The 27,904-nt window shown below is 42.3% G+C and overlaps 1 protein-coding gene across 14 annotated transcripts in view; it reads left to right on the top strand.

Moving 5' to 3' along the window:
* The window catches only part of SCAI (suppressor of cancer cell invasion), a 166,004-nt gene that overhangs the window by 124,039 nt on the left and 14,061 nt on the right, over window positions 1-27,904 (top strand). For 9 of the 14 annotated variants that reach the window (XM_008273310.5, XM_089302555.1, XM_089302564.1 and 6 more), the window contains 5 exons: window positions 905-1,004; window positions 3,336-3,417; window positions 18,406-18,478; window positions 21,966-22,139; window positions 22,339-22,439. In XM_008273310.5, coding sequence (XP_008271532.1) covers window positions 905-1,004; window positions 3,336-3,417; window positions 18,406-18,478; window positions 21,966-22,139; window positions 22,339-22,439 — 530 coding nt within the window. Of the gene's footprint in view, window positions 1-904; window positions 1,005-3,335; window positions 3,418-3,552; window positions 3,680-18,405; window positions 18,479-21,965; window positions 22,140-22,338; window positions 22,440-27,904 lie in introns of those variants that run through there. The other 5 variants (XR_016212023.1, XR_016212032.1, XR_016212030.1 and 2 more) reach the window with 5 other exon arrangements.

Here is a 27,904-nt window from a genome sequence, read left to right as displayed (position 1 = left end):
AGATCTCAGTAGTGTTTCACTTGCAGTGATTTTCTTAAAGGGATAGAATATAACACAACATTAAAAGTGATACTAAATCTTAAACTACTTTACTTTTTTTGGTAATAAAGTTTGTGACTTTATTTATCTATAATGATTTCTGTAGCTTAACATATATTGTTAAATCAGGCTTTTCACCGTTTAACATATCGGTCTCTTCTTTTTCAACATACCATAGGTTATAAATGAGTAGTCCTTTAAGAGAGACTGTCCAAACATACTGCAGTTGCTCTTTGGTTTAGAAAAGAGTTCAGCTAATTCATATGACCAGCTGGATAGGATTATCATCAGAACCATAATTCAAGTTGCTGATAAAATTGTAATAATAATGAATTTTCCACATATTAAATCTTGACAATGTAGCTCATAAAAATGAAGGCTTTTTTCAACGAGAATTTTCAAATTCCATTTCAATTTTTCCCAAAAATTTTACAATTAGTGTCTTATTTAAAATTTTATTTTTAAAAGATTAAGCTTTCAGCCTGCAACCATCTTTGTAAAATAATTTTGTTGAACCCGTTACTTCCATTTTACTTGAAGAGTAAGTCATTTTGGACATCCTGGGTCTTCGTCCCTTTTATTGCTTGGAGTCCTAGCATGCAGAAGCTTCCTGCTTTATTTTTCATGGTAGCCTAGGTGAAGAACTGTTGAGTCATCAAATTTTTTAAAAGATCTTGAACAGGCAACCTGCTGAACTCATTTAATACTGCATTACATTAAAATGTTAAATTTGAAAATAATTCAAATGTTTTATAAACATCTTGCACTGTGTCCATGAGAGGTTCACACAGTGATTTTACACTTGAACAGCAGGTTACCGTCGCTCTCCAGCTGAAGTCTAGGATTCTTTTCCTTGTTTTTATAGGTCCTTACGATTTTGGAGGTGTGCTTACTAACAGTAACCGCGATATTATAAATGGAGATGCTATCCACAAACGGAATCAACCACACAAGGAGATGCACTGGTATGTACTACGGGACCTCCCACTTATGTAAAAAGTATAGCTCTCTTTCTCTTAAACTATTAAGTGAAAGGGGGACTTTTGTCTAGTACTAGAAAGATTCCAAATCAACTAGTGCTAATAGCCCTCATTTGGGTTCCAGCAATATTTTAGGCTCCGACTATCACAGGAAATTAGTATTTGGGGTTGATGTTCATTGAACAGATATTTTATGGAGTATCCATGATGTGTCAGGCTGTTTAGTCACTGGGGAGGTCTCAGAAAACAAGCTTGCATTCTAGTTGGAGAAGACAGGAAATAGGTTCAGAAATAAATGCTACAACAGCACATGATACCTGTTAGCTTCAGTACGAACTCTTACTGGAAGGTTCTGGTGGTACGCTACAGCACCAGTGAACTCAGTTGTACAATTTCCAGTAGAATTCTTGTCTGTGAAAGCTTGTTCTTTTTCCCAAGAAGTCCCTTCACTGCTTTGGCTATTACTGGTGATAGAGTTTCTCTATCCAAGAGATAGTAGTCTGGTTATAAGGAAAACTGGACTTGTCCAAAACTGTGGGGAAGGGAGGGCAGGCAAGTACATGTGTTAGAGTATGTATAGTAGCTAAAGTTGCCCAAGCCACACATTAGTGCTGTCATTTACCTTAGTTGTCAAGTATTTATATTAGAAAAACTGAACAAATATATGAAAAGGTACCCAAGATCACTCATCCTCAGGGAAATGCAAATCAAAAGCACAAGGAGGTTATCCACTGCCACCTATTAGGATGGCTATTCTCAAAAAGAGAGATGAGATGCCAGTAAGGTACCTGTGTCCCATAACAAGTACCTGGATTCAGTTCCCTGATCCGGCTCCTGATTGCTGCTTCCTGCCAATGCAGACCCCAGGGGAGTGTATAATGAGCTACAACGGCTCAGCTGATTGGGTTCCTGCCACCACAAGGGAGAGCGCCACCTTCACCCCTGCTGGGGCAGGGGCGCATCATGTTGTGAGAATTTGGGGAATGAGCCAGCAGATGAAGGATCCTTCTCTCTCCATCCCCTTCCTCCTCCACTCTCCCTTTCAAATAAATAAAAATTAAAACCTAATTTTTAATATCTTGTGTGTGTATAGAATGAAGTGTTCATCCATAAAAAAGGGACGTGTTGCCGTTTGTCCTAGCGTTTGTGAACCTGGACGTCATCATGCTAAGTGAAATAAGCCAGACACAGAGAGACAGACCATGCGTGATCTCACTTACATGTGGAATCTAAAGCAGTTGAACTCACAGAAGCAGAGAGTGGTGTCTGCCCGAGATGGGGGACTAGGGGGAGTGGGGAGACGGTGGTCAAGGTGTATTACCCCCGGTTCTGGTGAGCTGAAGACCAGGATGGCGGCCAAAGTCAGCAGTGCTGTGCTGCTTACTACACGCCTGCTAAAAGAGTAGGTCTTAAGTGTCTTCACCACACACACACACACACACACACACTCACACATCTTATGTGGGGATGGAGGTGTTGATTCATCTGGTCATGATAATCACTAGTCAGTGAATACATATGTCAAATCAAGGTGTGGTACAACGTGAATATATGCAATTATTGTTTTTCAGTTAAAAATGACTTGTATTTGAAACATTGAGTTTTGAAGATACTGCTCATTGTCATGTCATTTTGTATATTTATGTTCATTTACAGTAATATTTATATACATATACACTTTGTCCTGGGAAGAGCATGCACCAGGATTCCAGCTGCCTTAAATAGGGCCTCACAAATGCGTGGGACTGGGCTTCAGCCTGTGGGTCCAGCAGGTGGCCTGGGGGCTAGCGGTGCAGTCTGCAGCAAGCACCCTGGGATTTCCGTTGCAGGCGTCCAGAGGAAGTGTAAAGAGCAGTAGAAGGGGTTTCCCTACTTGCCATTGCCAATAAGATGTAGCTTGAAATATCAGAAGCCTGTAAAACAGAGATTGAGAAGTACACTGAAGTACTAATCTGTGTTATTACCTCTTGTTTTCAAAGCACATTGTCACAAAGAGCTTTGAAATGTCAGATAAGTTCCATATGCTAACTCTTGAGATTTCCGTGCTGAGTGTGTCATCCTTAAATGTATAGATTTCTCTTCAGCTTAGATATTCTTGAGAACTGATTGTCTGAACTTTTTCTCTTTTCAAATAAAAGTAACTTGGCCATTCCACTAAATGCATAAGTTTTTGTCCTTTGCTTAATCAATCATTGTTTTCTTCTCTATTGCTGTGATGAAAAAGAGATAGGAGGAGACCAAACTGAAGAATAAGATTTCTGAGCCTCTGTGGCTCGGCCAGTGCAGTGACACAGTTCTTCATTGTTGTTTTCTCAGCCTTCATCCTGGAGATCTGTATCCGTTCACCAGGAAGCCCCTGTTCATCATTGTGGATTCGTCCAATAGCGTTGCCTACAAGGTGAGCTCCGCCGGCGCGGATGCCTGGAGACTTGATGGCACCAGCCCAGAGGTTCCCACTCTTGACGTGGGCCTTTTGTTTTGCTTTATTTGATTTGATTTTACAGTTTGTATTTAGTGTTTCTTTTCTTTTGAGGTTGTGCATGCTAGTCAGGATCTGGTGCTATGAATAGAAACAAGAAGAAAACGCATGAATGGACACTCAGAGGAAAATAATAAATCCTCCTGCAGGAAAAAAAAATTCAAGATTTCCAAGATCTCTGGTGGGAGGTTTATTTTTGTTATATAACCCAGAATAACTTTCATTTTAGAGGTAGAGGTATATGGGTGAATTTCATTTCACTTCCTAGTTCTGAAACTTTTTCCCATCTACATATTGAGCTGCTGCAGTTTGAGTGAAACTTCTATCTCGTGTTATACAGGTGTAGTCTTTGAATATCGACTGACTGTTTCACATACACTGTGTGTGGGGAGGGAGGGATGAGAGAGAGAGAATCAGAAAAGACAGATGGCCCTGAATGTTGAAATAAGTAACAGAGGTCTAACTTGAATTTCCTTTGCTTTATATGTATACCTGTTATTGAAGTAATGACTTTCTTTCTTTTTTAAAAAACAATTCTTTATTTATTTATTTGAAAGGCAAAGTTACTGAGAGAGAGGGGGAAAGGCAGAAAGAGATTGTCCACATTCACTGATTCACTCCCCCAAATGACCACAATGGCCAGGGCTGGGCCAGGCAGAAGCCAGAAGCCTCCTTTGGGTCTCCTGCATGGGTGGCAGGGGCCCAAGCCCTTGGACCATCTTCCATTGCTTTTCCCCAGCCATTAGCAGGGGAGCTGGATCAGAATTAGAGCAGCCAGAACTTGAACTGGCACACATATGGGTTGCCAATGCCACAGTGGTGGCTTAACATGCCAGTCTTTGAACCAATGATCAAAAAGAATGCCAGCAGCCAAACACTTTAAGGTTGAATATTGGAACTCCACTGTAGTAATTTACAGAGAAGTGAACACATAGTCCTTTGTACCTGGTTGAAATGATTCACAGGTGATAAATGTACAGAAACACTCTGGACGCATGTTTAAAAACTGCTTCTGTTGTATGTGTTCATCCTTGCAATTAGATGGAAAGTCCACCATTTGTAGGTTTATTTCAGGAGAGCAATGGAAATGTCTGGGAGCGAAGACCACTGAACGTGTATGTTTTTCATTTAGTTTTCATGTTCAGTTTCACTTTTTAAAATTAAACTCTGAATTCCAGGAGTGTTCCACCTACCCTGAATTTTTCAGAGTGTTTCTTGCTACCCATTTTGTCAAGTTTAATATTACAACTTCTGATTATTGGGAAAGCTAGCTGTATCCTTTAATAAGTTATGTGTGGTGGTTTGTGGGTTGGGAGAGAGGATGAGAGACTGCTGAAGGGAAAGTTTAGGGGCTACCCCCACTTAAACCTAAAAAAAATAGAAGAGGCCAGGCATTTTGTCTTCACAGAATTCAAAAGAAACATTCTATGATTGCCAGTGAAAGGAATCAGTTATACCACAGTTTGGATGATGAGGCAGAATGTGTGGCTACACCAGGTCACATGTATTGTCTAACATGATCCAGCGTGCATGTAGTCTGTTTCAACATCCTGTTCATTTCTCTCAGCCTGATTGGACATGATTGGAGACCACCTTTTTTCATCTCGACAGTGTCATTCATTGTATGGGCCTGCTATTTCTAGAGCAGTTTGGATGTAGAATGAGTGTTGGATGCTGATCTTTAACACCATTGTGCGTAATTGGAAATGTATTGACTCAATTATTTGCCATGATTTGATTCTAATTTCAATATTCTGGTGCCCAGCACAACCGTGGAACAGAAAGAGGCTTTTGTTTGCATTGATGGCACATGTGGTGTCTATCAAGAATTAATTGTCTGGAACATACTGATCAGAAATGAAATGAGGGCTGCATATGTAGTAGTCATATCAGACCATGGCACAGACCAATTTGGTCTTTTTAAAAATCTTATTAGTGTGGATCTTTAGCACAGCAGTTAAGGTGCTGCTTGGGACTCCCACATCCCACATCTGAATGTCTGAGTGCTGATGTGCTTCCAATTCCAGCTTCCCTCTAACGTGTACCAGGTAGCAGCATGTATTAGCTCAAGTACTTGGGTGCCTGCCACCATGTGGAAGACCTGGCTTGAGGTCTGGCTCCTGGTTTCAGCCTGGCCCTGCCTTGGCCTTTCCAAGCATTTGGGTAGTGAACCAGTAGGTGGAAGATCTCTTTCTGTCTCTCTCTGTTTCTCCTCATTTCAAATAAAAATAAATAACATTTAAAAAAAATAGTAATACTTAAAGAATTTAATTCAAGTATGCCCTTCTCTCTGATAATATATGAAGGTGTCTGAAACTTTTCTCACAAAAGCATATGCAAAGAAGTCTCAAATTACCGTTTGCAAGTTTTTAATGAAAAAGAGCTGGTGATTTCTATATTGTTTCTTGAGTACTTGCTTTTTATATTTCATCCATATGGATGTTTTGTGACTACATGTATGTTTCATACATGTTTTATTCATTGAAACACAGTGTTTTGTACATATTTCTTCACTTAAATGTTACTTTTTTGTTTTTATGTAAGTAACACATGCACATAAACCTGTGGTTCTCAATTTTTCCTGTGCATCAGCAACATGCAGAGCCCTTGTGGCTGGACCCCGTTTCCTATGATTCACTCGCCCTGGGCTGAGCCTTAGCTGTCAGTGTTTTTTGGAGACTGCTTCCAGCGAGCTGTCAGGGGTAGAGACACGTGGGCAGGATGTTCCTCGAGGTTGTCTGAAACCAGTTGTCTCCTGCTCTCCTGCCTGCCCTTCTTTGCCTCTTCCCAGCAGCCAAAACTTCCATGCTTGTTTGCTGATTGTTTTGATTTTTACTTTGATGTGTATCCACCATTTTTCTAAATAATATGCTAGGATTGATAGTTCTTGATTCATCAGTTTTCGGCATTATGAGTTGATTTCCTGCTATGAAAGAGAGGTGCAGCTCTATTTCCTTTTCCCATTCTCCACTCAAGTTTGTATCCTTTCCATACTTCTATCTACACAATAGATGATTTTGGTAAAGATAATATTATCCATATAATCTTAACTGAATATCTGTGCTTATGTTATTATAACTGTAAAACGCTTATAGGAACTTAGCTACCTAGTAAACTCTGATTACTTGTCCTTTCATATGCAATTTGCACTTTTCCTGAAATAACTACTTCTCCGTCCGTGTTATTTTTCTGAACTTATCAGCAGCCCTACCCAGCCTCTCATGAATTGTCTGAATCTTCTTCCAGCTCGCCTAGACAGCTGGTCTCTTAGTTAGTTTGTCTTTGAGGTGAGTTGTCTGCGGGGTAGAGCACCTGGCCTGGTGCCCTTCCCTGGTGCTACACAGCCCTCATTGCAGAATCTCCCTCATTCTTATCCTGGCGGCTCTGCTGTATTGGCTACTCTGCTCCAGAATCTGGTGTTGTCTTCTCTCTGGCTTCACCGTCTTATTTTGGCACAGCGTCTTCCTGAGAAAGGTGACTGTGATCTAAATAGCTTCTGCAGGTGTCTCTCATTTACTCTCATATTTTAATGATGGCTTTGGTACAGGTTAGAAATTATTTCCCTTCTAAACTTGGAAGACTGGTGCAATGTTTTCCAGCATCCAGTATTTCTTTATATACAGACATATACCTATTATACACACATATACCTGTATCACACATTTATAATTATCTTGCTTTTTATCTTTGAGAATATCGGTGATCATTTAAAAATCCTTCTCCCTGCCTGCTGTCTATTTTCTTCTGCATTGATTTGTTTCTTTTTGGGGTTGCCTGTATCTATCTATTTATCTATCTATCTCTCTCTCCCTCCCTCCCTCCCTCCCTCCCTCCCTTCTTTCCTTCCTTCCAAGATTTACTTGTTGGAGGGGCCAGTGCTGTGGCACAGCAGGTAAAGCTGCCGCCTGCAGTGCCAGCATCCCATATGGGCAAAAGTTCTAGTCCTGACTGCTCCACTTCCAATTTGGCTCTCTGCTGTGGCCTGGGAAAACAGTAGAAGATGGTCCAAGTACTTGGGTCCCTGCACCCATGTGGGAGACCTGGAAGAAGCTCCTGTCTCCTGGCTTCAGATCGGTGCAGCTCAGGCCATTGTGGCCATCTGGGGAGTGAACCAGCAGATGGAAGACCTCTCTCTCTCTTCCTCTCCTTCTCTCTCTATGTAACTCTGACTTTCAACTAAATAAATGAACCTTTAAAGAAAAAAAGATTTAGTTGTTGGAAAGGCAGAGTTAGAGGGAGAAGGAGGACTGAGAAAGATCAATTTTCTATCTTCTGGTTCACTCCCCACGTGGCTGCAATGACTAGGGCTCCACCAGGCAGAAGCCAGGTACCTGGAACTCCACCCCGTCTCCCCCAGATGTGGGCGGGGACCAAGCACTAGGGCCATCTTGTACTCCCTGCCCAGGTGCATTAGCAGAGAGCTCGATCGGAAGTGGGCAGAGAACTGCTATGGGATGCCAGCGGTCTGTGCCTTTCGTGTTCGTGACTTTCCTCAGTATTGTCATCCTTACTTGTCTTTGCCATTTCAGAATGCAGTCTAGCAAACAGGTTGAAAACAACAAGGGTGTAGCCAGGCCTTGTCTCATTCAAACCAGGTAATTCATGTCAGTATTATAACATGGGCTGTCACATTTACCAGATAAAATATAACTATTCTGACTGGAATGTAATTGTTACCAACATGTCGTCTCTTTCTGAAATGTGTGTGTGTTTATATGTATATACATATACGTATACATATATGTATGTTTATATAAGATTTATTTATTTATTGGGAAGATAGAGTTACAGAGAGAAGAGGCAGAGAGAGATCTTCCATCTGCTGATTCACTCTCCAAATGGCCACAGCTGGCAGGGCTGGGCCAACCAAAGCCAGGAACCAGGAGTTTCATCTGGGTCTCTCACATGAGAGCAGGGACCCAAGCACTTGGGCCATCTTCTGCTGCTTTCGTAGCCCCTATATGCATATATCTTTGTTACCTGTGTCTCTTATGTTGGTTGATTAATTGAAGGCCCTGTTGTCCTTCCTTCATGCTTAAAGAAACTTTCCCTTTGGATGTTCAGTATCTCACCGATGTTCCCAGAACCAGTCTGCTTCATTGCTTCATTTGCACACTAGTCTGAACCCTGTTTTGGAGGAGAGTGATTGAACTACTCCCGAGAGCTGTGTGACAGGAGTGGCCTCTATGTGACTCTTAGATTTCCTTTGAGATAAACCAGGCAAGTTGATTGGCCTTACCTTTAGTAATGTAATAGTAGTGAAAGTTAAAAAAAAATAAATGCCCTTGATTCAGCTGTCTTTTCCTTGGAAGCAAATCCTTTTGAGCACTTAAATATTTATAGCAGCCGGATCCCTGCCAGTGAACATGACTTCCATGTTTGTAAAAACAGGCATATTTATGTAAACAGCCTCTTCCTGAAGTCTGTGACGTCTGCAGATTGCTCCGTTCTATTAAAAGGTCCACAACGAGGTTCTGGTACGTGAGATCTCTTCTGCCCGTCAGCCTCACTCTCGTTCCTTTCCTTGCTGTTTTGAAAGACATTCTCTGTGCTCTTGGCATTCTGTAGTTCTATTGCGATGGTTTGGCTTAGCCCCTTGGTACTTGCCAAAGTTGGGACTTCTTAAGTTGATAAGCTAGAGTTTTTCAGTACTGCTGGGAAGTTCTCTGCCATCATCTCTTTGAATATTTTTTTAATTTTTTTTTTAATTTGACAGAATTAGACAGTGAGAGAGAGAGAGAGAGAGAGAGACAGAAAGAAAGGTCTTCCTTCTGTTGGTTCAACCCCCAAATGGCCACTACAACCGGAGCTACGCCAATCCGAAGCCAGGAGCCAGGAGCTTGCTCCTGGTCTCCCATGTGGATGCGGGGCCCAAGCACTTGGGCCATCCTCCACTGCTTTCCAGGGCCACAGCAGAGAGCTGGACTGGAAGAGGAGCAACCAGGACTAGAACCTGGCACCCATATGGGATGCTGGCGCCGCAGACAGAGGATTAACCAAGTGAGCCATGGCACTGGCCCCATCTCTTTGAATATGATTCCATCCTAGCCTCTCTCCTTCGGGAACTCTTATTAAATACGTGTGGTACACATTGCACTATGTCTTCCACATCTCCTAAGCTCGTGTCTGTATTTTCTTCCATCATTTTGTTTGTATAGTTTATTTGAACCTAGCTGTTTCTAAATTCTTGCTTCATCTTTGTCTAACTTGTTAAATTGCCAGTTGAGTTTCATGTCAGTTATGGTGTTTTTCACTTTTGTAAGTTCTGTGTGATTCTTTTAAGAACATTCCGTTGTGGATGCCAGGAGCCCAGGAGCCAGGAGCCAGGAGCCAGGAGCCTCTTCTAGGTCTCCCATGAGGGTGCAGGGGCCCAAGCACTTGGGCCACCTACTGCTTTCCCAGGCCATAGCAGAGAGCTGGATCAGAAGTAGAGCAGCTGGGACTGGAACTGGTGTCCATATGGGATGCTGGCATTGAGTGCTGGGGCATGCAATCCCAGCTGCTCCACTTCCGATCCACCTCCTTGTTAATGCACCCAGGAAAGCAGCAGAAGGTGGCCCAAGGACTTGAGCCCCTGCACCCATGTGGGAGACTGGAAGAAGCTCCTGGTTTTATCCTGGCCTAGACCCAGCCATTGCAGCCATTTGAAAGTGAGGCAGGAGATGGAAGATCTCCCTCTCTCCCTCCTTCCCTCCCTCCCTCCCTCCCTCCCTCTCCCCCTCCCTCTCCCTCTCCCTCTCCCTCTCCTTCTCCCTCTCCCTCTCCCTCTTCCTTTTCCTCTCCCTCTCTCCCGCACACACTGTATCTCTGCCTTTCAAATAATATTTTTTAAAAAATGTATCCCCCCTCAGCTCTTAAAAAAAGATTATTTGATTGGTAAGAGGTAAAGAGAGAGAGGGAGAGACAGAGAGAAAGAGCTCCCATCTATTGGTTTACTCCCCAAATGGTCATAGTAGATGGGACTGGATCAGGGCGAAGCCACACGCCAGAACCTTCCTCTGGGTCTCCCACATGAGTGGCAAGGACCCAAGTACTTCTTACACCATCTGCTGCTTTCTCAGGCTCATTAGCAGTGAGCTAGATTGGAAGCTGAGCAGCAGAGACTTGAACCCGTGCTCCAATATGGGAAGTTGGCATTGCAAGCATTGGCTTAAGCAGCTGTGCCCCAATGCCAGCCCTCCTCAACATTTTTTAGGTACCTTTCTTACTTTATTTTTCTAGATAATCATGACAGGTAATTTTTATATCGGGACTACTGGTGCCATGCACTGTATGTATACACATTTAATCCTCACACAACCCAGTATGGTACTTTTATTATTCTCATTTTACTGATAAGGAAAGGAAGGCACATGAAAGTTAAGTTGCTGAAGGTCATACACAGAACTAGTATATGCCAAAGTTGGGACAAACAGCATTTTGCTGTAAAGTCTGTGCTGTTAACTGTACTCTGTGCTGTGTTTTCATATGTAGTACTTTCCATCTGATGAAACTATAGAACTTATTTTGCATCTTGTGCATTTTTACCTGCTACTTTTTATTTTTTCATTTTCTTTTTTTTCTCCAGAAACCTTTTATTTAAGGTATACAAACTTCATGCACTTCATAAATACAACTTTAAGAACATAGTGATTCTTCCCACTGTATCTGCGTTCCCATACTTCTTCCCCTCCCTCTTCTCTTCCCATTCTTGTTTTTCACTAAGATCTATTTTTAATTAACTTTTTTTTTTTTGACAGGCAGAGTGGACAGTGAGAGAGAAAGAGAGACAGAGAGAAAGGTCTTCCTTTGCTGTTGGTTCACCCTCCAATGGCTGCCGCGGCCGGCGCATCGTGCTGATCTGAAGGCAGGAGCCAGGTACTTATCCTGGTCTCCCATGTGGGTGCAGGGCCCAAGTACTTGGGCCATTCTCCACTGCACTCCCGGGCCACAGCAGAGAGCTGGCCTGAAAGAGGGGCAACCAGGACAGAATCCGGTGCCCCGACCGGGACTAGAACCCGGTGTGCCGGTGCCACAAGGTGGAGGATTAGCCTATTGAGCCACGTATAAAGTATAAACTTTATACTCATGAGATTAACTCTATACTAAGTAAAGAGTTCAACAGATAGTATGAGGAAAAAAACTTCCCCTCAACAGTCAAGGCAAGGGCTGTTCAACATCATTGCATCTTAAAGTGTCAATTTCACTTCTATAGTTTACCTTTAGTGTTCTATTAGTTACCATAGATCAGGGAGAATATGTGACATTGTCCTTTTGGGACTGGCTTATTTCACTAAGTATGATGTTTTCCAATTTCATCCATTTTGTTACAAACAACAGGATTTCATTTTTTTTACCACTGTTTAGTAATTCATGGTGTACATATCCCATAATTTTTTTATCCAGTCTTCATTGACAAGCATTTGGGTTGATTTCTTATCTATTGTGAATTGAACTGCAATAAACATGGGGGTACAGATAACTCTTTTAGATGCTTATTTCATTTCCCTTGGGTTAATTCCTAGGAGTGGAAAGGCTGGGTCATTTGGTGGGTCTATATTCAAATTTCTAAGGTGTCTCCATACTGTCCTCCATAGTGGCTGCACCAGTTTATATTCCCACCAACAGTGGATTTGGGTGCCTTTTTCCCCACATCTTTGCCAGCATTTGTTATTTGTTGGTTTCTGTATGAGAGCCATTCTAACTGGGGTGAGGTGAAACCTCATTGTGGCTTTGATTTGAAATCCTTTGCCCGTTTCTTCACTGAGTTGTTTGTTTTGTTGTTGTTGAGTTTGAGTTCTTTATATATTTTGGTTATTAATCCTTTATCAGTTGCATAGTTTGCAAATAATTTCTCCCATTCTGTCTGTTACCTCTGCCCTTTGCTGAGTGTTTGTTTTGTAGTGCAGAAGCTTCTCAATTCGTTGTAATCCCATTTGTCAATTTTGGCTTTGATTGCCTGTGCCTCTAGGGTCTTTTCCAAGAACTGTTTGCCTGTGCCAATGTCTTGCAGTTTCCCCAATGTTCCCTAATAATTTGATAGTATGGGTCGTATATTTAGGTCTTAGATCCATGTTGAGTAGATTTTTGTGTAAAGTGTAAGGGAAGGGTCTTGCTTCACACTTGTGCTGCCTGAGTATATCCTTGGATTCACTGAGCCTTTTTCCTTCTCTGTAAAATAGCTTGTGGGGTCAGGCACTGTGGCACAGCAGGGTAAGCTGCTGCCAGGGACGTCTGCATCCTGTATCAGAGTGCCTGGTTCAACTCAGCTGTTCTCTGCTTCAGATCCAGCTTCCTGCTAATGCTCCTGGGAGGCAGTGAATGATGCCCAAGTACCTGGGTTCCTGCTACCCATATGGGAGACCAAATGGAGTTCCTGGCTTCAGCCTGGCCTAACCCTGGCTGCTGTGAGCATTTAGGGAGTGAACCAGCAAATGGAAGAAGTCTCTGCCACTCTGCTTTCAGATAAATAAGTAAACTTTTTAAAAATAATAATAATAATAATAAAATAGGTTACCAGTAGTGATATTTATAAGATTGTTATGATTATAGGTTAGGAGCTAAGAAGCCTATCAGAAACCAGATAGTATTCAGTAATTGGTAGGAATGACTATAAAATGACAGTATTTCTAAAAATAAAATAGCACACACACACACACACACACACACACACTAAAAACACACACAACTCTACCCTGATTAGCTTGGTAGTATATGGTAAAAAAAAATCTAAATAAAATACTAGTAAATAGAAATAGACTTATTATCAGAATATCTGCCAAAAGAGTATCTGAATCATGCATTAAAGCTAAATATATGAAAATTAAGCAATATTAATATTGTGACATAAGGATAAATAAAACTCACTGCGTATCTGTAGTCATTTTGTAAAATGTAATAAAATTCAGTGTCTGTTCTTAACTAGAACACCAAATTCTGAGACGAACTTCTGTATTTAATACCCAACTTTATACTTAGGAACACTGATAGTATTTGCAATGAAACTTGGCAAGAAAAAAAGCAATACTTGCTATTATTGTGATAGAAACTTGTTTTGGGCCGGCGCCGCGGCTCACTAGGCTAATCCTCCACCTTGCGGCACCAGCACACCAGGTTCTAGTCCAGGTCAGGGCACCGGAGTCTGTCCCGGTTGCCCTTCTTCCAGGCCAGCTCTCTGCTGTGGCCCGGGAGTGCAGTGGAGGATGGCCCGAGTACTTGTGCCCTGCACCCCATGGGAGACCAGTATAAGTACCTGGCTCGTGCCATTGGATCAGCGCGGTGCGCTGGCTGCAGCGCACCAGCCGCGGCAGCCATTGGAGGGTGAACCAACAGCAAAAGGAAGACCTTTCTCTCTGTCTCTCTCTCACTGTCCACTTTACCTGTCAAAAAAAAAAAAAAAAAACACACACACACACACACTTGTTTTGGTCTTGACAAGAGTTCTATAACATTCTTAAAATAAAACAGTAACAAAAGTTGTTCAGACTTCTGAAAGGAGAAACAAAACAGGAATAATAGATACAAATTTCAGAAAGCGAGAAAAAAATCATTAGTTGTAGATAGTGTGATTTATATTTAGAAAATCCAAAGGAATCACTCCTCCCCCCAAAAAAAACCCAACTATTTGTAACTATCTAGCGTAACTATCCATTCAGCAAAATGGTTAGATATGATTTCTAGTCCTGGCTGCCATGCTTGTAATCCAGCTTCTGATCCAGTTTCCTGCCAATACACCTGGGAAGGCAGCGGGAGGTGGCCCAAATACTTGAACCTCTGCCACCCAAGTAGGAGACCCAAAATAATTCCCAGGTCCATTGATTTGCTGAAAGACCCACAGGACATAGCATATGGTCATACTGCTATGACTTACTACAGTAAAAGGAGTTGGAGCGAAATGAGCAAAAGAGAAAGGTCCCTGGATGAAGTAGAGAAAAAAACCAGGTGCAAACTCATGAGGGTCCTGTCGCGGTCATCCTGTCCCAGAGTCCACAAGATGCACTTTATCCCCCAGCCGTGAGCTGTGATAACACGGATTATATTGTCTGCCAGGGACACTTGTTAGGAACTCAGTGTCCAGGGTTTTTATTGGGAACTGGTCATGTGGGTGCTCTACCAGGCTCACATCAAAATGTCAGCCTCCTAGAAGGAAAACAGAGGTTCAGCCTACGCCATCTGGACTGCACAGTCTAGGCAAGGTGAACCTCTCCTGCCAATTCTGCTAATCGTGTGACCCCTCCCCTCAGCTAAGTGTTCAGAAGCCGACCAATGGTCAGCTACTAAGCAAACCTTTCAAAGCCTGTGCCTACTGTGCTGACTCTTCTCTACACAGTATTTAAAAAATAAGTCTGGGGTGGCCATCGTGGCACAGTGGGTTTAAGCTACTATTTGGGATACCCGCATTCCCCGTGTGTGGTTTGTGAACCAGCTACTCCACTCCCAATACAGCTTCCTGCAAATGCATTCTGGGAGGCAGCAGATGATGGCTCAAAAGTCTGGACTCCTGCCACCCACATGGGAGAACAGGATGGAGTTACTGGCTCCTGGCTTCTACCTGGCCCAGCTCTGCTGTTGCAAGCATTTGGTGAAGAGCCAGCAAATGGAAGATTTCTTTCTGTCTCTGCCTTTCAATTAGATGAAAATAAAGTTGTTTTGTTTTTTAAAAAAAAAAAAAAACAAACAGAAAGAAGTCAGAAGAAAGTGGTTGGCTAGCTAGGAAAGCAGAGGAAAAGGAGAGCTTGGGAAATCAATGTTCTTTTTTAGAACTATCTGAAAATGCTCCAGATCCCAAACTGTCACTATTCAAAAGTTTTGGATTTCAGAGCATTTCAGATTTTTACAGTAGGGAGGCTTCACCTATATATATAGATTTTTTAAAGATTTTATTTATTTATTTGAAAGTTAAAGTTACACAGAGAGAGAAGGAGAGGCAGAGAGAGAGGTCTTCCATCCACTGGTTCACTCCCCAATTGGCCACAGCGACCAGAGCTGCGCCAATCCGAAGGCAGGAACCAGGAGCTTCTTCCAGGTCTCCCACGCAGGTGCAGAGGCCCTAGGACTTGGGCCATCTTCCACTGCTTTTCTAGGCCATAGCAGAGAGCTGGACTGGAAGTGGAACAGCCAGGACTCAAACTGGCACCCATATGAGATGCCGGCACTGTAGGCGGCGGCTTTACCCGCTACATCACAGTGATGGACCTGCTTAACCTATATTGTGAAATCTCTTCTCACCCATCTCTTCCTGTCAGGAATCACTATTGACTGTTTCTTGTTTATCCTTCAAGGCATTATAACAAATGCATATATAAAACAAAACATATATATAGTTGTTAGTTTTCTTAGCTATGTAAATGATGGTAGCATCCTGTGTACACTTCTGTATTGTCTTGCATTTAATAAGAAATAAGATCTTTCATATCATTTTTATAAAGAACTTTTTTTAAGTATTTATTTATTTATTATTTCAAAGAGTGACAGAGAAAGAGACACAGAGAGGGAGAAAAGATCTTCCATCCACTGGTTCATTTCCCAGATACATGCAACAGCCGTGGCAGAAGCCAGAAGCCGGGAACTCTTCCAGATGTCTCACATTAGTGGTAGCAAACAAAGTACTTTGACCATCACTTGCTGCCTCCCATGCACATTAACAGGAAGCTGGACTGGAAGCGAAGGTGGGACTAACCCCAGACACTCCCGTGTGGAGTGCAAGCTCCCTCACTGCACTGCGATAGCCAAACCCAAGAACTCATTTCTTTCTCATAGCTGCATATTTCACTGTATTTTCGAATGGTTATTCAGTTGTTTTCAATCCTTCACTATTGCTAACAGTGCTTCAAGGAACAACTGAATTTTTGTTATTTTTTGGGTTAGAGAGTGTTATGTGCAGGCAGCGTTCCCAGTTTTGGAAGTTCTGTGTTAATCACATGTGCATTTGAATTTAATGGATACAACCAAATTGTTTTCTAATATGTTTGTACTAAGTTATATTCCTGCCATCTACCTTTGAGTGTGTGTGTCCCACATTCTTGCCAGCAGTGTACAGTCTTAAACTTCTGGAATTGTTTCTTAACTGACAGGTAAAAAAGCAGTATTTTCAGTATAGCCTTGATTTTTCTCTTATTATCTGTAAGGTTGATCATCTTTTCATATATGTGAACCATTTATCTTTCTTTACTGTGAGTTCTGTTATCTTCCACCCCCTTTTCTATTGGGCCAGTAGGTTGTTTTCTTATGTGTGTGGAGAAACTCTTTATATATTGAGGTTAATCTTTTAGAATGTGAGTTTCACATTGTCTTCAGTTCATCATTGTATTTTTTTTTTTAAGATTTATTTATTGAAAGGTGGAGTTACAGAGAGAGGCGGAGAGACAGAGAAGGAGAGAGATCTCCCATCTGCCAGTTTACTCCCTAAATGGCTGCAACAGCTGGGGCTGGGCCAGGCTGAAGCCAAGAGCCAGGAACTTCATCTGGGTCTTCCATGTGGGTGCAGGGGCCCAAGTACTTGAACCATTTTCCACTGCTTTCTTGGGCGCATTAAAGGGAGCTGGATTAGAAGTGAAGCAGCCAGGACTTGAACTGGTGCTCAGATGGGATACCAGTGTCACAGGTGGCAGCTTCACCCCTACTGTGCCACAATGTCAGCCCCATCATTTGGGTTTTTTGATTAGTTTAAGCTGTATTTCACTATGCACAGGCTTTTGACTTGTATATAATAACTAGGTTTATTAATCTTAGTTCATCATAATAGGAAGATCTTCCAGGTCTCTTACTATATTTTTTTACCACTTTTATTTAATTTTCTACATTTAAATCTTTGCTGTATTTGGAATTTATCTTAGTATATGGGGGTGGGAGATGAGGAGAACCACCTTTTTTTCTAGATGGCTATCCAATTTTCCTGACCAATTTGAGTTTTTACCTTTATCATATATACAGAAGTCCTAAATGTTTGGGGGTCTAATTCTGGATTATTGATTCTAATCCACCCTTGAATCAGTGCCATGTATTTTTAATTACTGAGGCTTTAAAGTGTATTATAATATCTGATGAGTCTAGTTCTCCATCTTTGCTTTTCTTAGAGTCTTCCTGGATAATTAATTTTCCTACATGAACCTGAGATTTACCTTTTGTAGTTGTAGGGGGAAAAAAGATCTGTGGTTATTTTTGTTGAGATTGATTCAAACTTTAATAGATTGGTGTAATGACATTTTAGAATGGATTCATCTCTAAGAACATAATATCTCTTTCCATTTGTTCAAGTCTTCATCTTTGTCATTCAGGAGTATGTTATAGTTATTTTTTTCATTTCTTATTAAATTTACTTCCAGGAGTGTTATCTTTCTTGTTGTTTTAACAAACAATTTATGATTTTACTTCTCATGTTGATCTACCCTTAGAGAAAGGATAGCCTTAATTATACAGAGTTGTAGTTTGAATGTTAGTGCAATTTTCATTATAAATTAACACCTTGACATTACAGTTTTATGCATCATTCTATCTGAACAGTTGCAATGAGCCACACTAAGAGATGGATCCATTCTTTACCTGCCTGGAAATCACTTTGGGCACCTTGGAGGCTGAGAGCCTGATCCTAGATCTTGGAACATTTGCTCTTTCGCACTAGTATGCTTTGCCCACTGGAGGAGCCTGTGGAGACAGCGACATGATTTCTCCCTGCAGCAACATATAGATGCCCTTATTTGAAAAATCAGTTGATCACTTACTTTATTGTTTTGACTGAAAACCTTTAAGAGAGCCTACGAGGCATGGTAATTGTATATGAATGGCAGTCTCCAACTCTTACTGATGTTTCTGTATCTACTCTTGAATTAACGGGCCCAGTCATTATGCAAATGATGTGCTTTGGAAAATTTCTAAGAAACGGTTTTTGGTAGGTCTTTAATGCCAGTTTTAAATTCTTGTATATTACAGAACTTCACAAACTTGTTTGGACAGCCCCTAGTGTGCTTGCTTTCTCCTACAGCATATCCAAAAGCTTTACAAGGTATGTTCCCTCATTACCTGGTGTCCTCATAGGTCGCTAATAACCACTGTCTACATTTTGAATAATACTGATCTTTGTTTTTCCTCCCATAATGATCACTTGTGAGTTTTTGATGTTTAACGTGGCAGGTGTCAAAATGCAAAACACCCTGAAGCCTTCACAATAACTGGAGTTCTTTCATTCGGTGCTGTTAAGCTTTGAGATAATTTGCCCCTGAGAAAATGGTCTTGTTCCTTGCTATTGATCTCCTGATTTATATACTTTGAAATTTGTTTTATAGGTGTTTTTTTGGCTGACTTGCCACGGCCATGTAATGTAGATTTACTAGATTTTTAATTTTTTTGACAGGCAGAGTTAGACAGTGAGAGAGAGAGACAGAGAGAAAGGTCTTCCTTCCATTGGTTCAACCCCAAATGGCCGCTACGGCCAGCACGCTGCGCTGATCCGAAGTCAGGAGCCAGGTGCTTCCTCCTGGTCTCCCGTGCGGGTGCAGGGCCCAAGGATTTGGGCCATTCTCCACTGCCTTCCCAGGCCACAGCAGAGAGCTGGACTGGAAGAGGAGCAACTGGGACAGAATCCGGCGCCCCAACCAGGACTAGAACCCGGGGTGCCAGCGCCGCAGGCAGAGGATTAGCCTAGTGAGCCACGGCAACGGCCGATTTACTAGATCTTTTGATTATATAGTATAGGCACCTTCTAAGACCAGAAGATGACTGGTCTAGAAAACTTCTCAGCTTGAGTATAAGAGTTAGGATATCCTAACTGGCACAACTTAAAGAGTTTCTTTTATTCACGTTCTACTTGTACTTCTTGCATAAAAGAACCTCTTCTATGGTTTGCCTGCCAGACAGGTTAGTGTTTTGGCCACTTCTCCAATGGCTGAAAATTAAAATTTTGTCCTCAGTGGATTGTCCTTCAAGGTGACACACACCATTGAGCTCCCCACCATTTAGTAGGTGAAATACTAAATAAGCCGTAGTGCCGTCTTAGCAGTCCTTGTCACTGTCTCACTATCTCCCTGACTGGATAGTGCTGATGTCTCTGTGGGAGACGGCACTTTACTGCCGCTTACCAGCCGGAAGCCTGTCTGCTGACATAGCTTGACACAGGAAGTGAATGCCTGAGAGAAGCTGGAGATTCTCCCGTTGTTTGAAGGTAAGTTCTTCTGTTTCCCAGGGAGAAACATGGAGAAATAGTAAGTTCACAGAGCTAAGAGTCAAATTACTAAGGGATAGAACTTACCTTCAAAACAATGGCAAATCCTCCTGCTTTGAGATTTTGTTATCCTGCTAGCTTTTCTGGCGCAGTACAACCCCTTCCAATTTTTTAAGAGTACTTTTTGCTACCAGTCTGTTCTATCATAATGGAGCTGTACTTAAAATTATGTGGTCAGATGGTTAATACCAAGATTATTTGGTCTGAAGATTGTTTCGAGGAGAAAAGCACAGACTTTGGCGGTAACTGATTGAACTGAACCCTGGTTTAGCCACTTACTAGCTTTTTGACCTTGGGAAATTACTCAGCCAGTCTGTCAGCTTCTTCATCTATCCAATCGAAATAATAATATTACCTACCTGATACAATAATGGTAGGTACACCGTAAGTACTCAATATGTGCTATCATTGTTTCACTTTGTTTTGCTTTTAAAGATTTACTTTATTTATTTGAAAGGCAGAGTTAGAGAGAAGGAGAGACAGAGAGAGAAAGATCTTCTATTTGCCACAACGACCAGGGCTCAGTCAGGCCAAATCCAGGAGCCTGGAACTCTATCCCCGACTTCCACGTGGGTGGCAGGGCCTCAAGTACTTAGGTTATCTTTCACTTCTTTCCCAGGCACAGTAGCAGGCAGCTGTATCGGAAGTAAACAGCCGAGACTCATGTGGGATGCCAGAGTTGTAGGTGGCAGCCTAACCCACTGTGCCCAGTGCTAGCCCGGCTATCCTTGTTTTTAATATGCTTAGTTGTAGTACAGTTCCTTAACATTTTTTGGTCCAGTATCCGATCTTTGTGCTATAAAACATAGATCTCTACTACCTTAAATGAATTGTTTAATTATATAAGCAGATGGGAAATTCTTTTGTGGTAAACATTTTGGATTTATTCAAATAGGCATTATTGCTATTCACCTCTGCAAAAGGGGTTGACCCTCTATCTGGTCAGAAGAACTAATTGGAATGCCCAACAAGCTTCTTGCACATCTGGTACCTAGTGCCTGTTTTTCTCTCATTAGCCAGGAGTTACTTCATTCAATTAACAAACATTTATTCAACACGTGTTTTGTCAAGTATTATGCTAGATGCCGGAGCTAGGCACTCTGCCCTGACAGTTCTGTTCCTCACGCATCCTCCTGTCTCCAGGGAGACAGAGACAGCCTAGCAGCCACTTCCTGCAGTGCTGTCCGTGTCTCCTAGGCAGAGGTACACAAACACTACTAGGAACTCCTGACCGGCAGGGAGGGTGAAGGAAGGGGCCAGGACAACATCTAAAGTGGACGTTAAGGACATTTAGGATTAGATGGGAGAGGGGGAAAGCCTGAACAAGAGATTCCAGCAGAGAAATTGCACCTGCTATGAGCCTGAGGTAAGAGAGTTCTTGGAACATTTACAGCAATTAAAGTAGTTCCTTCTGGCCAAAGAGTAGAGTTTAGAATTGTGGCCTAAAGTGATAACACCCCTCTAAGATTTGTTAAGCTGTTTAAGTAGAGACTAATGGGAAAACAGCAAAAGATTTTTGAATCAACGAGTAACATGGAAACTCTCCACTTAACCCGTGGAGAATGAATTAGAAAGGGCATCGATTGGAAATAAGGAAATGGTGGGAGCCAGAGCTAGGGGAATGGCTGAGTAGCTGGCTTCCAAAGACACTGAGCCCATAGACCAACCGGACTGGCAGTGCACTGGGTGTGGGAGAGGAAGGCGGTAGGAATAGACTTCCAGATCTCTGACTGTGTTACTGGTAGAAATAGTGATATTTGAAGAGAAGTATGTTTTTAGAGAACAAAAGGGAAAGAATTTGCTTTCAACTGTTGACATTCTGAGTTTGAGGCACTGCTAAGAGTTAGACTGAGTGCAGTAACTTAAGTTGTCTGGTGGAACCTCCATTTAAAAAGTAAAAAGAAAGAGGTGAAATGGGTGTTAACAGCATGTCTTTGCATATTAAGGCTTGGAAATCTGGTGTGTATTTACAGTGGGCTGCAGTCACATTCTAAATATTCACTAGCTACTGTGGGGTAGTACAATGCTAGACCTAAGGAATTTGGTCTAGGCTACAGATAGAGCATTAGGAATCAGTTATTTTTAAGTTTGCTTAGCAGAAAGTGACATTCTGGGTGGATTTTAAAGTTTAATGCAGAATTTGTTTTGTTGCATTATGATTTAATGATATAGGTCTTAACTCTCTACCTCAATCAGTGTATTAAATGTTCCTCATATGTATCTCTTCTGTAAAACTGTTGTCTATATATATAAAACGTGTTTGTTATTACAGATCAATCTCAACGAGGTAGCCTCTTCACTCTCTTTTTGAACAATCCTCTAATGGCCTTCCTATTTGTCTCTGGATTGTCAAGCATGCGTAGAGGCCTGTGGGAAAAGTGTCAAGAATATCTTCGAAAAATCAACCGCGATATTGCACAGCTACTGACACATTCACGTTCAATAGGTACCCTACTAATCTAACTGCACACTTACCAGATGTATTAGAATGGCTTAAAATTGTTGCTTATTTTAAGTTGTTTGGCCTTGTGAAGGTGTTAATCCCAGGCAGGGGAGTCGAGAGGCTTTCCTGCAGTCTCCTTCCCCCTCTGAGTTGTTACTTCCATGCAAGCAGCCTTTTACTGTCACCTTTCTCCTCTTTGCAGATCAGGCATTCCTCCAGTTTTTTGGAGATGAATTTCTTCGCTTGCTTCTCACAAGATTTATCTTTTGTTCAGCTACCATGCGGATGCACAAGATTTTTCGGGTAGGCAGAGAATACTTTTAAAGACAAATTTTACCATTTTGTTTATTTAAGAATCATGTATTGTATTTTAATTATGTTGAAGTTTGAATAGATGCAGAGTAATGCTTGCAAATCAGTGTGTCTGGTGAAAAGATGGCATAAGGAACATTCTGAGGACCTGCATCCTACTCAAGAAGTGGTCCACTGTCACTGCTGCGGTCCTCTCAGCTCCAGCTGTCATCCTCAACTTTATGTTCATCTCTTGTGAATAGTTTCACCACACCTGTTTGAATTTCTGCACTGCGCATTGATGGATCCACATTGCTTTTTTTCAGTCAGTATGATATTCCTGAGACGAAGCCCAATTGAAGACTACGTAGCTCTGACTATATGAGGCGTTGTTTGACCATACATCACAAATTATCTGCTCCACTGATAATGGACACTTGGGTTGTTGCTGGTGTTTTATTATTCTGTAAATGATGCCACTGTGAAATTCTTGTATCAATTTCCTGATGGTCATATGAAAGATTTTCTCTGGGGAAATATACCTAATACTGGGATTGCAAGGCCAAAGGGAGTAAGCATCTTCAACTTGAGTACCTAATGCCAACCTGTATTCCAAAGTGGCCACACCAGCCGACACTCAAGCTAGCAGTGTCTGAGAGTTGCCATTTCCCCAGTCGTTCCTTACAGTGGTGCAGTCATGGTTCATATTTTCTATGAATCTGGCATTGTAAAGTGGTAAATCATTGTGCTTTTTATTTTCATTCCAGATTGCTCTTGAGGTTGGACAACTTCTGTGTGTTATTCTGTGTTCTCCTTTGTGGAGTGTTTTCATGTTTTCAAGTTTTTTGCTTGACTTAATAGTACATTTTGTAGGGCTGGCACTGTGGCATAGCAGGTAAAGCCATCACCTGTAGTGCCAGCATCTCATATGGATGCTGGTTTGAGTCCCGGCTGCTCTACTTCCAATCCAGCTCTCTGCTGTGGCCTGGGAAAGCAGTAAAATGTGGCCCAAGTCCATAGGCCCCTGCATCTGCATGGGAGATCTGGAGGAAGCTCCTGGCTCCTGGCTCCGGATCAGCACAGCTCCAGCCTTTGCGGCCAATTGGGGAGTGAACCAGTGGATAGAACACCTCTCTTTCTCTCTCTCTCTCTCTCTTTTTTACTCTCTGCCTCTCCTCTCTCTTTGTAACTCTGACTTTCAAATAAATAAATAAATCCTTTTTTTAAAAAAAAGTATATTTTGCTATTTTTATTTCTTTCTGTATATTGATCATAGTGTAGCAATGTATTTCATTTTATAAGAAACTGCGATCTTTTTTCAGAGCGGTTGTACCATTTTTGACTCCTCTGAACAGAGTCTGAAAGTTGCTTTGCATCCTTGTTGGCACTTGATATTGTCAGACTTTAATTATGACCATTTTCTTGGATATGTAAGTGTACCTGATGGTTTCAACTTGCATTTCATGGTTCAGTAATGATATTGACCATTTTTCATGTGCTTATTGGCTATATTTTATATCATTCTGTGGCTTGCCTTTATATTTTCTTTTAAAGAAATATTTTTTATTTTTTTTTTGACAGGCAGAGTGGACAGTGAGAGAGAGAGAGAGACAGAGAGAAAGGTCTTCCTTTTGTCGTTGGTTCACCCTCCAATGGCTGCCGCGGCCGGCGCACCGCACTGATCCGATGGCAGGAGCCAGATACTTCTCCTGGTCTCCCATGGGGTGCAGGGCCCAAGCACTTGAGCCATCCTCCACTGCACTCCCAGGCCACAGCAGAGAGCTGGCCTGGAAGAGGGGCAACCGGGACAGAATCCGGCACCCTGACCGGGACTAGAACCCGGTGTGCCGGCGCCGCAAGACGGAGGATTAGCCTAGTGAGCCGCAGCGCCGGCCTTGATTTCTCTTTTGATTCCTTCTGTGAGCCACAGTTCATTCAGGAGCAGGCTGTTCAGTCTCCATGTGTTTGCATGTGTTCTAGAGACTCTCAAGTTGTTGATCTCCAGCTTCATTCCATTGTGGTCAGAGAAGATTCATGGTGTGATTTCGATTCCTTTGAATTTGCTGAGGCTTGCTTTATGGCCTGGCCTGAGGTATATCCTAGAGAAAGTTCTATGCACTGGTGAGAAGAAGGTGTATTCTGCAATTGTAGGATGAAAAGGTCCATTCGGTCTATAGTGTAGATTAACTGTTGTTTCCTTGCTGATTTTCTGTCTGGGTGATCTGTCCATTGCTGAAAGTGGGGTAGTGAAATCCCCCATTACTATTGTATGGGAGTCTGTGTCTCACTTTAGATCCATTAACATTTCTTTTAAATAGCCAGGTGCCCTGTAATTAGGTGCATATACATTTATTATAGTCACATCTTCCTGTGGAACCGATATCTTAATCATTGCATAGTGCCCTTCTTTGTCTCTTTTAACAGTTTTTGTTTAAAGTCTGTTTTGTCTGATACTAGGATGGCTGCACCAGGTCATTTTTTGGTTTCTGTTAGCATGGAATATCTTTTTTTTTAAGATTTATTTATTTATTTGCGAGTCAGAGTTACACAGAGAGAGGAGAAGCAGAGAGAGAGAGAGAGAGAAAGAGAGAGAGAGAGAGAGAGAGAGGTCTTCCATCCGCTGGTTTACTCCCCAATTGGCCATAACGGCTGGAGCTGTGCCGATCTGAAGCCAGGAGCCAGGAGATTCTTCCAGGTCTCCCACATCGGTGCAGGGTCCCAAGGACTTGGGCCATCTTCTACTGCTTTCCATAGCAGAGAGCTAGACAGGAAGTGGAGCAGTGGGTCTCGAACCAGCGCCCATATGGGATGCCAGCAGTTCAGGCCAGGGCGTTAACCCTCTGTGTCTCAGCGCTGGCCCCAGCATGGAATATCTTTTTCCATCCTTTCATTTTCAGTCTGTGTGCATCTTAGTTGGTGAAATGTGTTTCTTGTAGGCAGCAAATAGATGGATTTTGATTTTTTTTCCATTAAGCCAGTCTGTGTCTTTAACTGAAGAGTTGAAGCCATTTACATTCAAAATGACTATTGATAAGTAGCAACTTGGTTCTGCCATTTTTCCATAAATATTCCTGTTGTTTACTTTGGATTTCCTTTATATATTTGCTGGGAGATTTTCTGCCTTCACCTTTCATAGTGATGACTGTGTTTCTGTGTGTAGCACATCCTTAAGCATCTTTTGTAAGGCTGATGAGTGGTGGCAAATTCTTTCAATTTCTGTTTGTTATGTCTTTATTTCACCTTCATCATAAATGAGAGCTTTGCAGGGTACAGTATTCTGAGTTGACAGTTTTTTTCTCTTAAGATGTGGATTATATCTCACCAGTCTCTCCTAGCCTGTCGTGTTTCTGATGAAGTCAGCTGAGAGTCTAACTTGAGATCCTCTGAAAGAAAGCTGGTATTTTTCTGGTGCATTTTATTTATTTATTTATTTATTTATTGACAGGCAGTTAGTGAGAGAGAGGGAGTTATAAACAGTGAGAGAGAGACAGAGAGAAAGGTCTTCCTTCCATTGGTTCACTCCCCAAATGGCCGCTACGGCTGGCGCTCTGCCGATCCAAAGCCAGGAACCAGGTGCTTCCTCCTGGTCTCCCATGTGGGTGCAGGGCCCAAGCACTTGGGCCGTCCTCCACTGCCTTCCCGGTCCACAGCAGAGAGCTGGACTGAAAGAGGAGCAACCGGGACTAGCACCCGGGGTACCAGTGCCGCAGGTGGAGGATTAGCCAAGTGAGCCACGGCACCAGCCTCTGGTGCATTTTAGGATTTTCTCTTTATGTTTTACTGTGGAGAGTTTGACTACAATGTGTCATGGTGAGGATCTTTTCTGGTCATGTCTTTGAGGAGTTCTCTGTGCTTCCTGTACTTGGACATCCCTTTCTCTAATTTAGGGAAGTTTTCTATAATTTTTTCACTTAAAAGGCCTTCTCACCCATTCTGTCTTTCCACTCCTTCAGGAACTCCTAAGACCCATATGGTGGATCGTTTGATAGTATCCCATAGATCTCCAACACTGTTTAATAGTTTTCTAATTTTTTCTTGTTTTTTGGTCTGAGTATAAAATTTCCAGAGATTTGTCTTCTAACTTGGATATTCTTTATTCTGCCTCACCGAGTCTGTTGTTAAGGCTTTCCACCGCATTTGTATTTGATCTATTGAATTCCTCATTTCCAATATTTCATTGTGATTTCTCTTTAAAGTCTCAATTTCATGGGAAAATTTTTCTTTCTTGTCATGTATGGATTTCCTTAGTTTGTGAATTTGCTTCTGATTACTTCTAAGTAACCCTATGATCAATTTTTTGAATTCTGTTTCTGGTATTTCTTCAACCTCTTCATTTTCATATTTAGTGTAGATGCGTTGTTGTGTTCCTTTGGGGTGTCTGTTGTCTTCCTTATTCTCGTTTCTTGAATTGCTGCATTTATTTTTAGGCATTTGTGGAGATACTTGGTAGTTTATATTTTGTCCTTGTGAATAGTGGGGTGTCTGTTCTATCTGTTCACTCAGTGAATTCCCTGAGACGGGTGCAGGGTGTGGCCAGGGAGCTCTGTTTAGTGCTCCGGGACAAGGGGAGTGTCCACGGTGACTCCCAAATTGGGTGTGGTAAATCACCCAGCCTCCCCACCCCATCAGTTCTCCCAGCCAGACTCAGGGGTCTCCTCTCAGCTGGCCGCTGTGCTCAGAGCAGGCACAGCTGTTATGTATGTCCAAAATGGCACCCGTCCACTCTTGGCTAGTTACAGGACACTACTACTGAAGAGAGAAGCATGCCCCGTTTTGTCCCTGTAGGTTGGCAGTATACTGCCCCCCACAGGGCTCCCAGCCAGGCTCACACCAGGCTCTTCCCGCAGCTTAAATGCCCGTGGTTTGGGCCGCTGCGGTCTGGTTTTACCTCACTCTGCGAGGCTGGTGCTGAGGCTCTCGCTGCTGGGCTGCTGAATTGTGTGCGTCTACACCCTCCACACGGATCCAGTGTTCCTAATTTGAGTGAAGTTTCCTCTGCCCTTCTCTTCCTAACTCCTCCCTGAGATTGCACTCTCTCCATGTTGTTAAACTGTCTTCCCCTGGACCAGAGCAGTAAGCTCCCTCCCTATTCTGCCATCTTCTGCTCCAGTCCTTTGCATTTCTGTATGAATTTTGGCATCAATTTCACATTTTGCTTGTGATTGCTTTGAATATATATAATCAATCTGTTGGGAATTGTCATTTTTATAATAGTGAATTGTACCATTAATAAATATGGTATGTATTGCCATTAATTTAGGTTGTCAACGTGTCTCTCAGCAAGATATTGTAGTTTTGGCCGCGACAGCCAGAGCTGGGCTGATCGGAAGCCAGGAGCCAGAAGCTTCCTCTGAGTTTCCCACTTAGGTGCAGGGGCCCAAGGACTTGGGCCATCTTCTACTACCTTCACAGGCCATAGCAGAGAGCTGGATCCGAAGTGGAGCAGCCAGCGCCGCGGCTCAACAGGCTAATCCTCC

This window comes from Oryctolagus cuniculus, chromosome 1 (assembly GCF_051225735.1).
Source record: "Oryctolagus cuniculus isolate XC-2025 breed Fujian yellow rabbit chromosome 1, ASM5122573v1, whole genome shotgun sequence".
In the NCBI taxonomy this organism is placed as follows: domain Eukaryota; kingdom Metazoa; phylum Chordata; class Mammalia; order Lagomorpha; family Leporidae; genus Oryctolagus; species Oryctolagus cuniculus.
The sequence above is the reverse complement of the archived record's forward strand: the minus strand, read 5'-3'. Positions and strand labels throughout refer to the sequence as shown.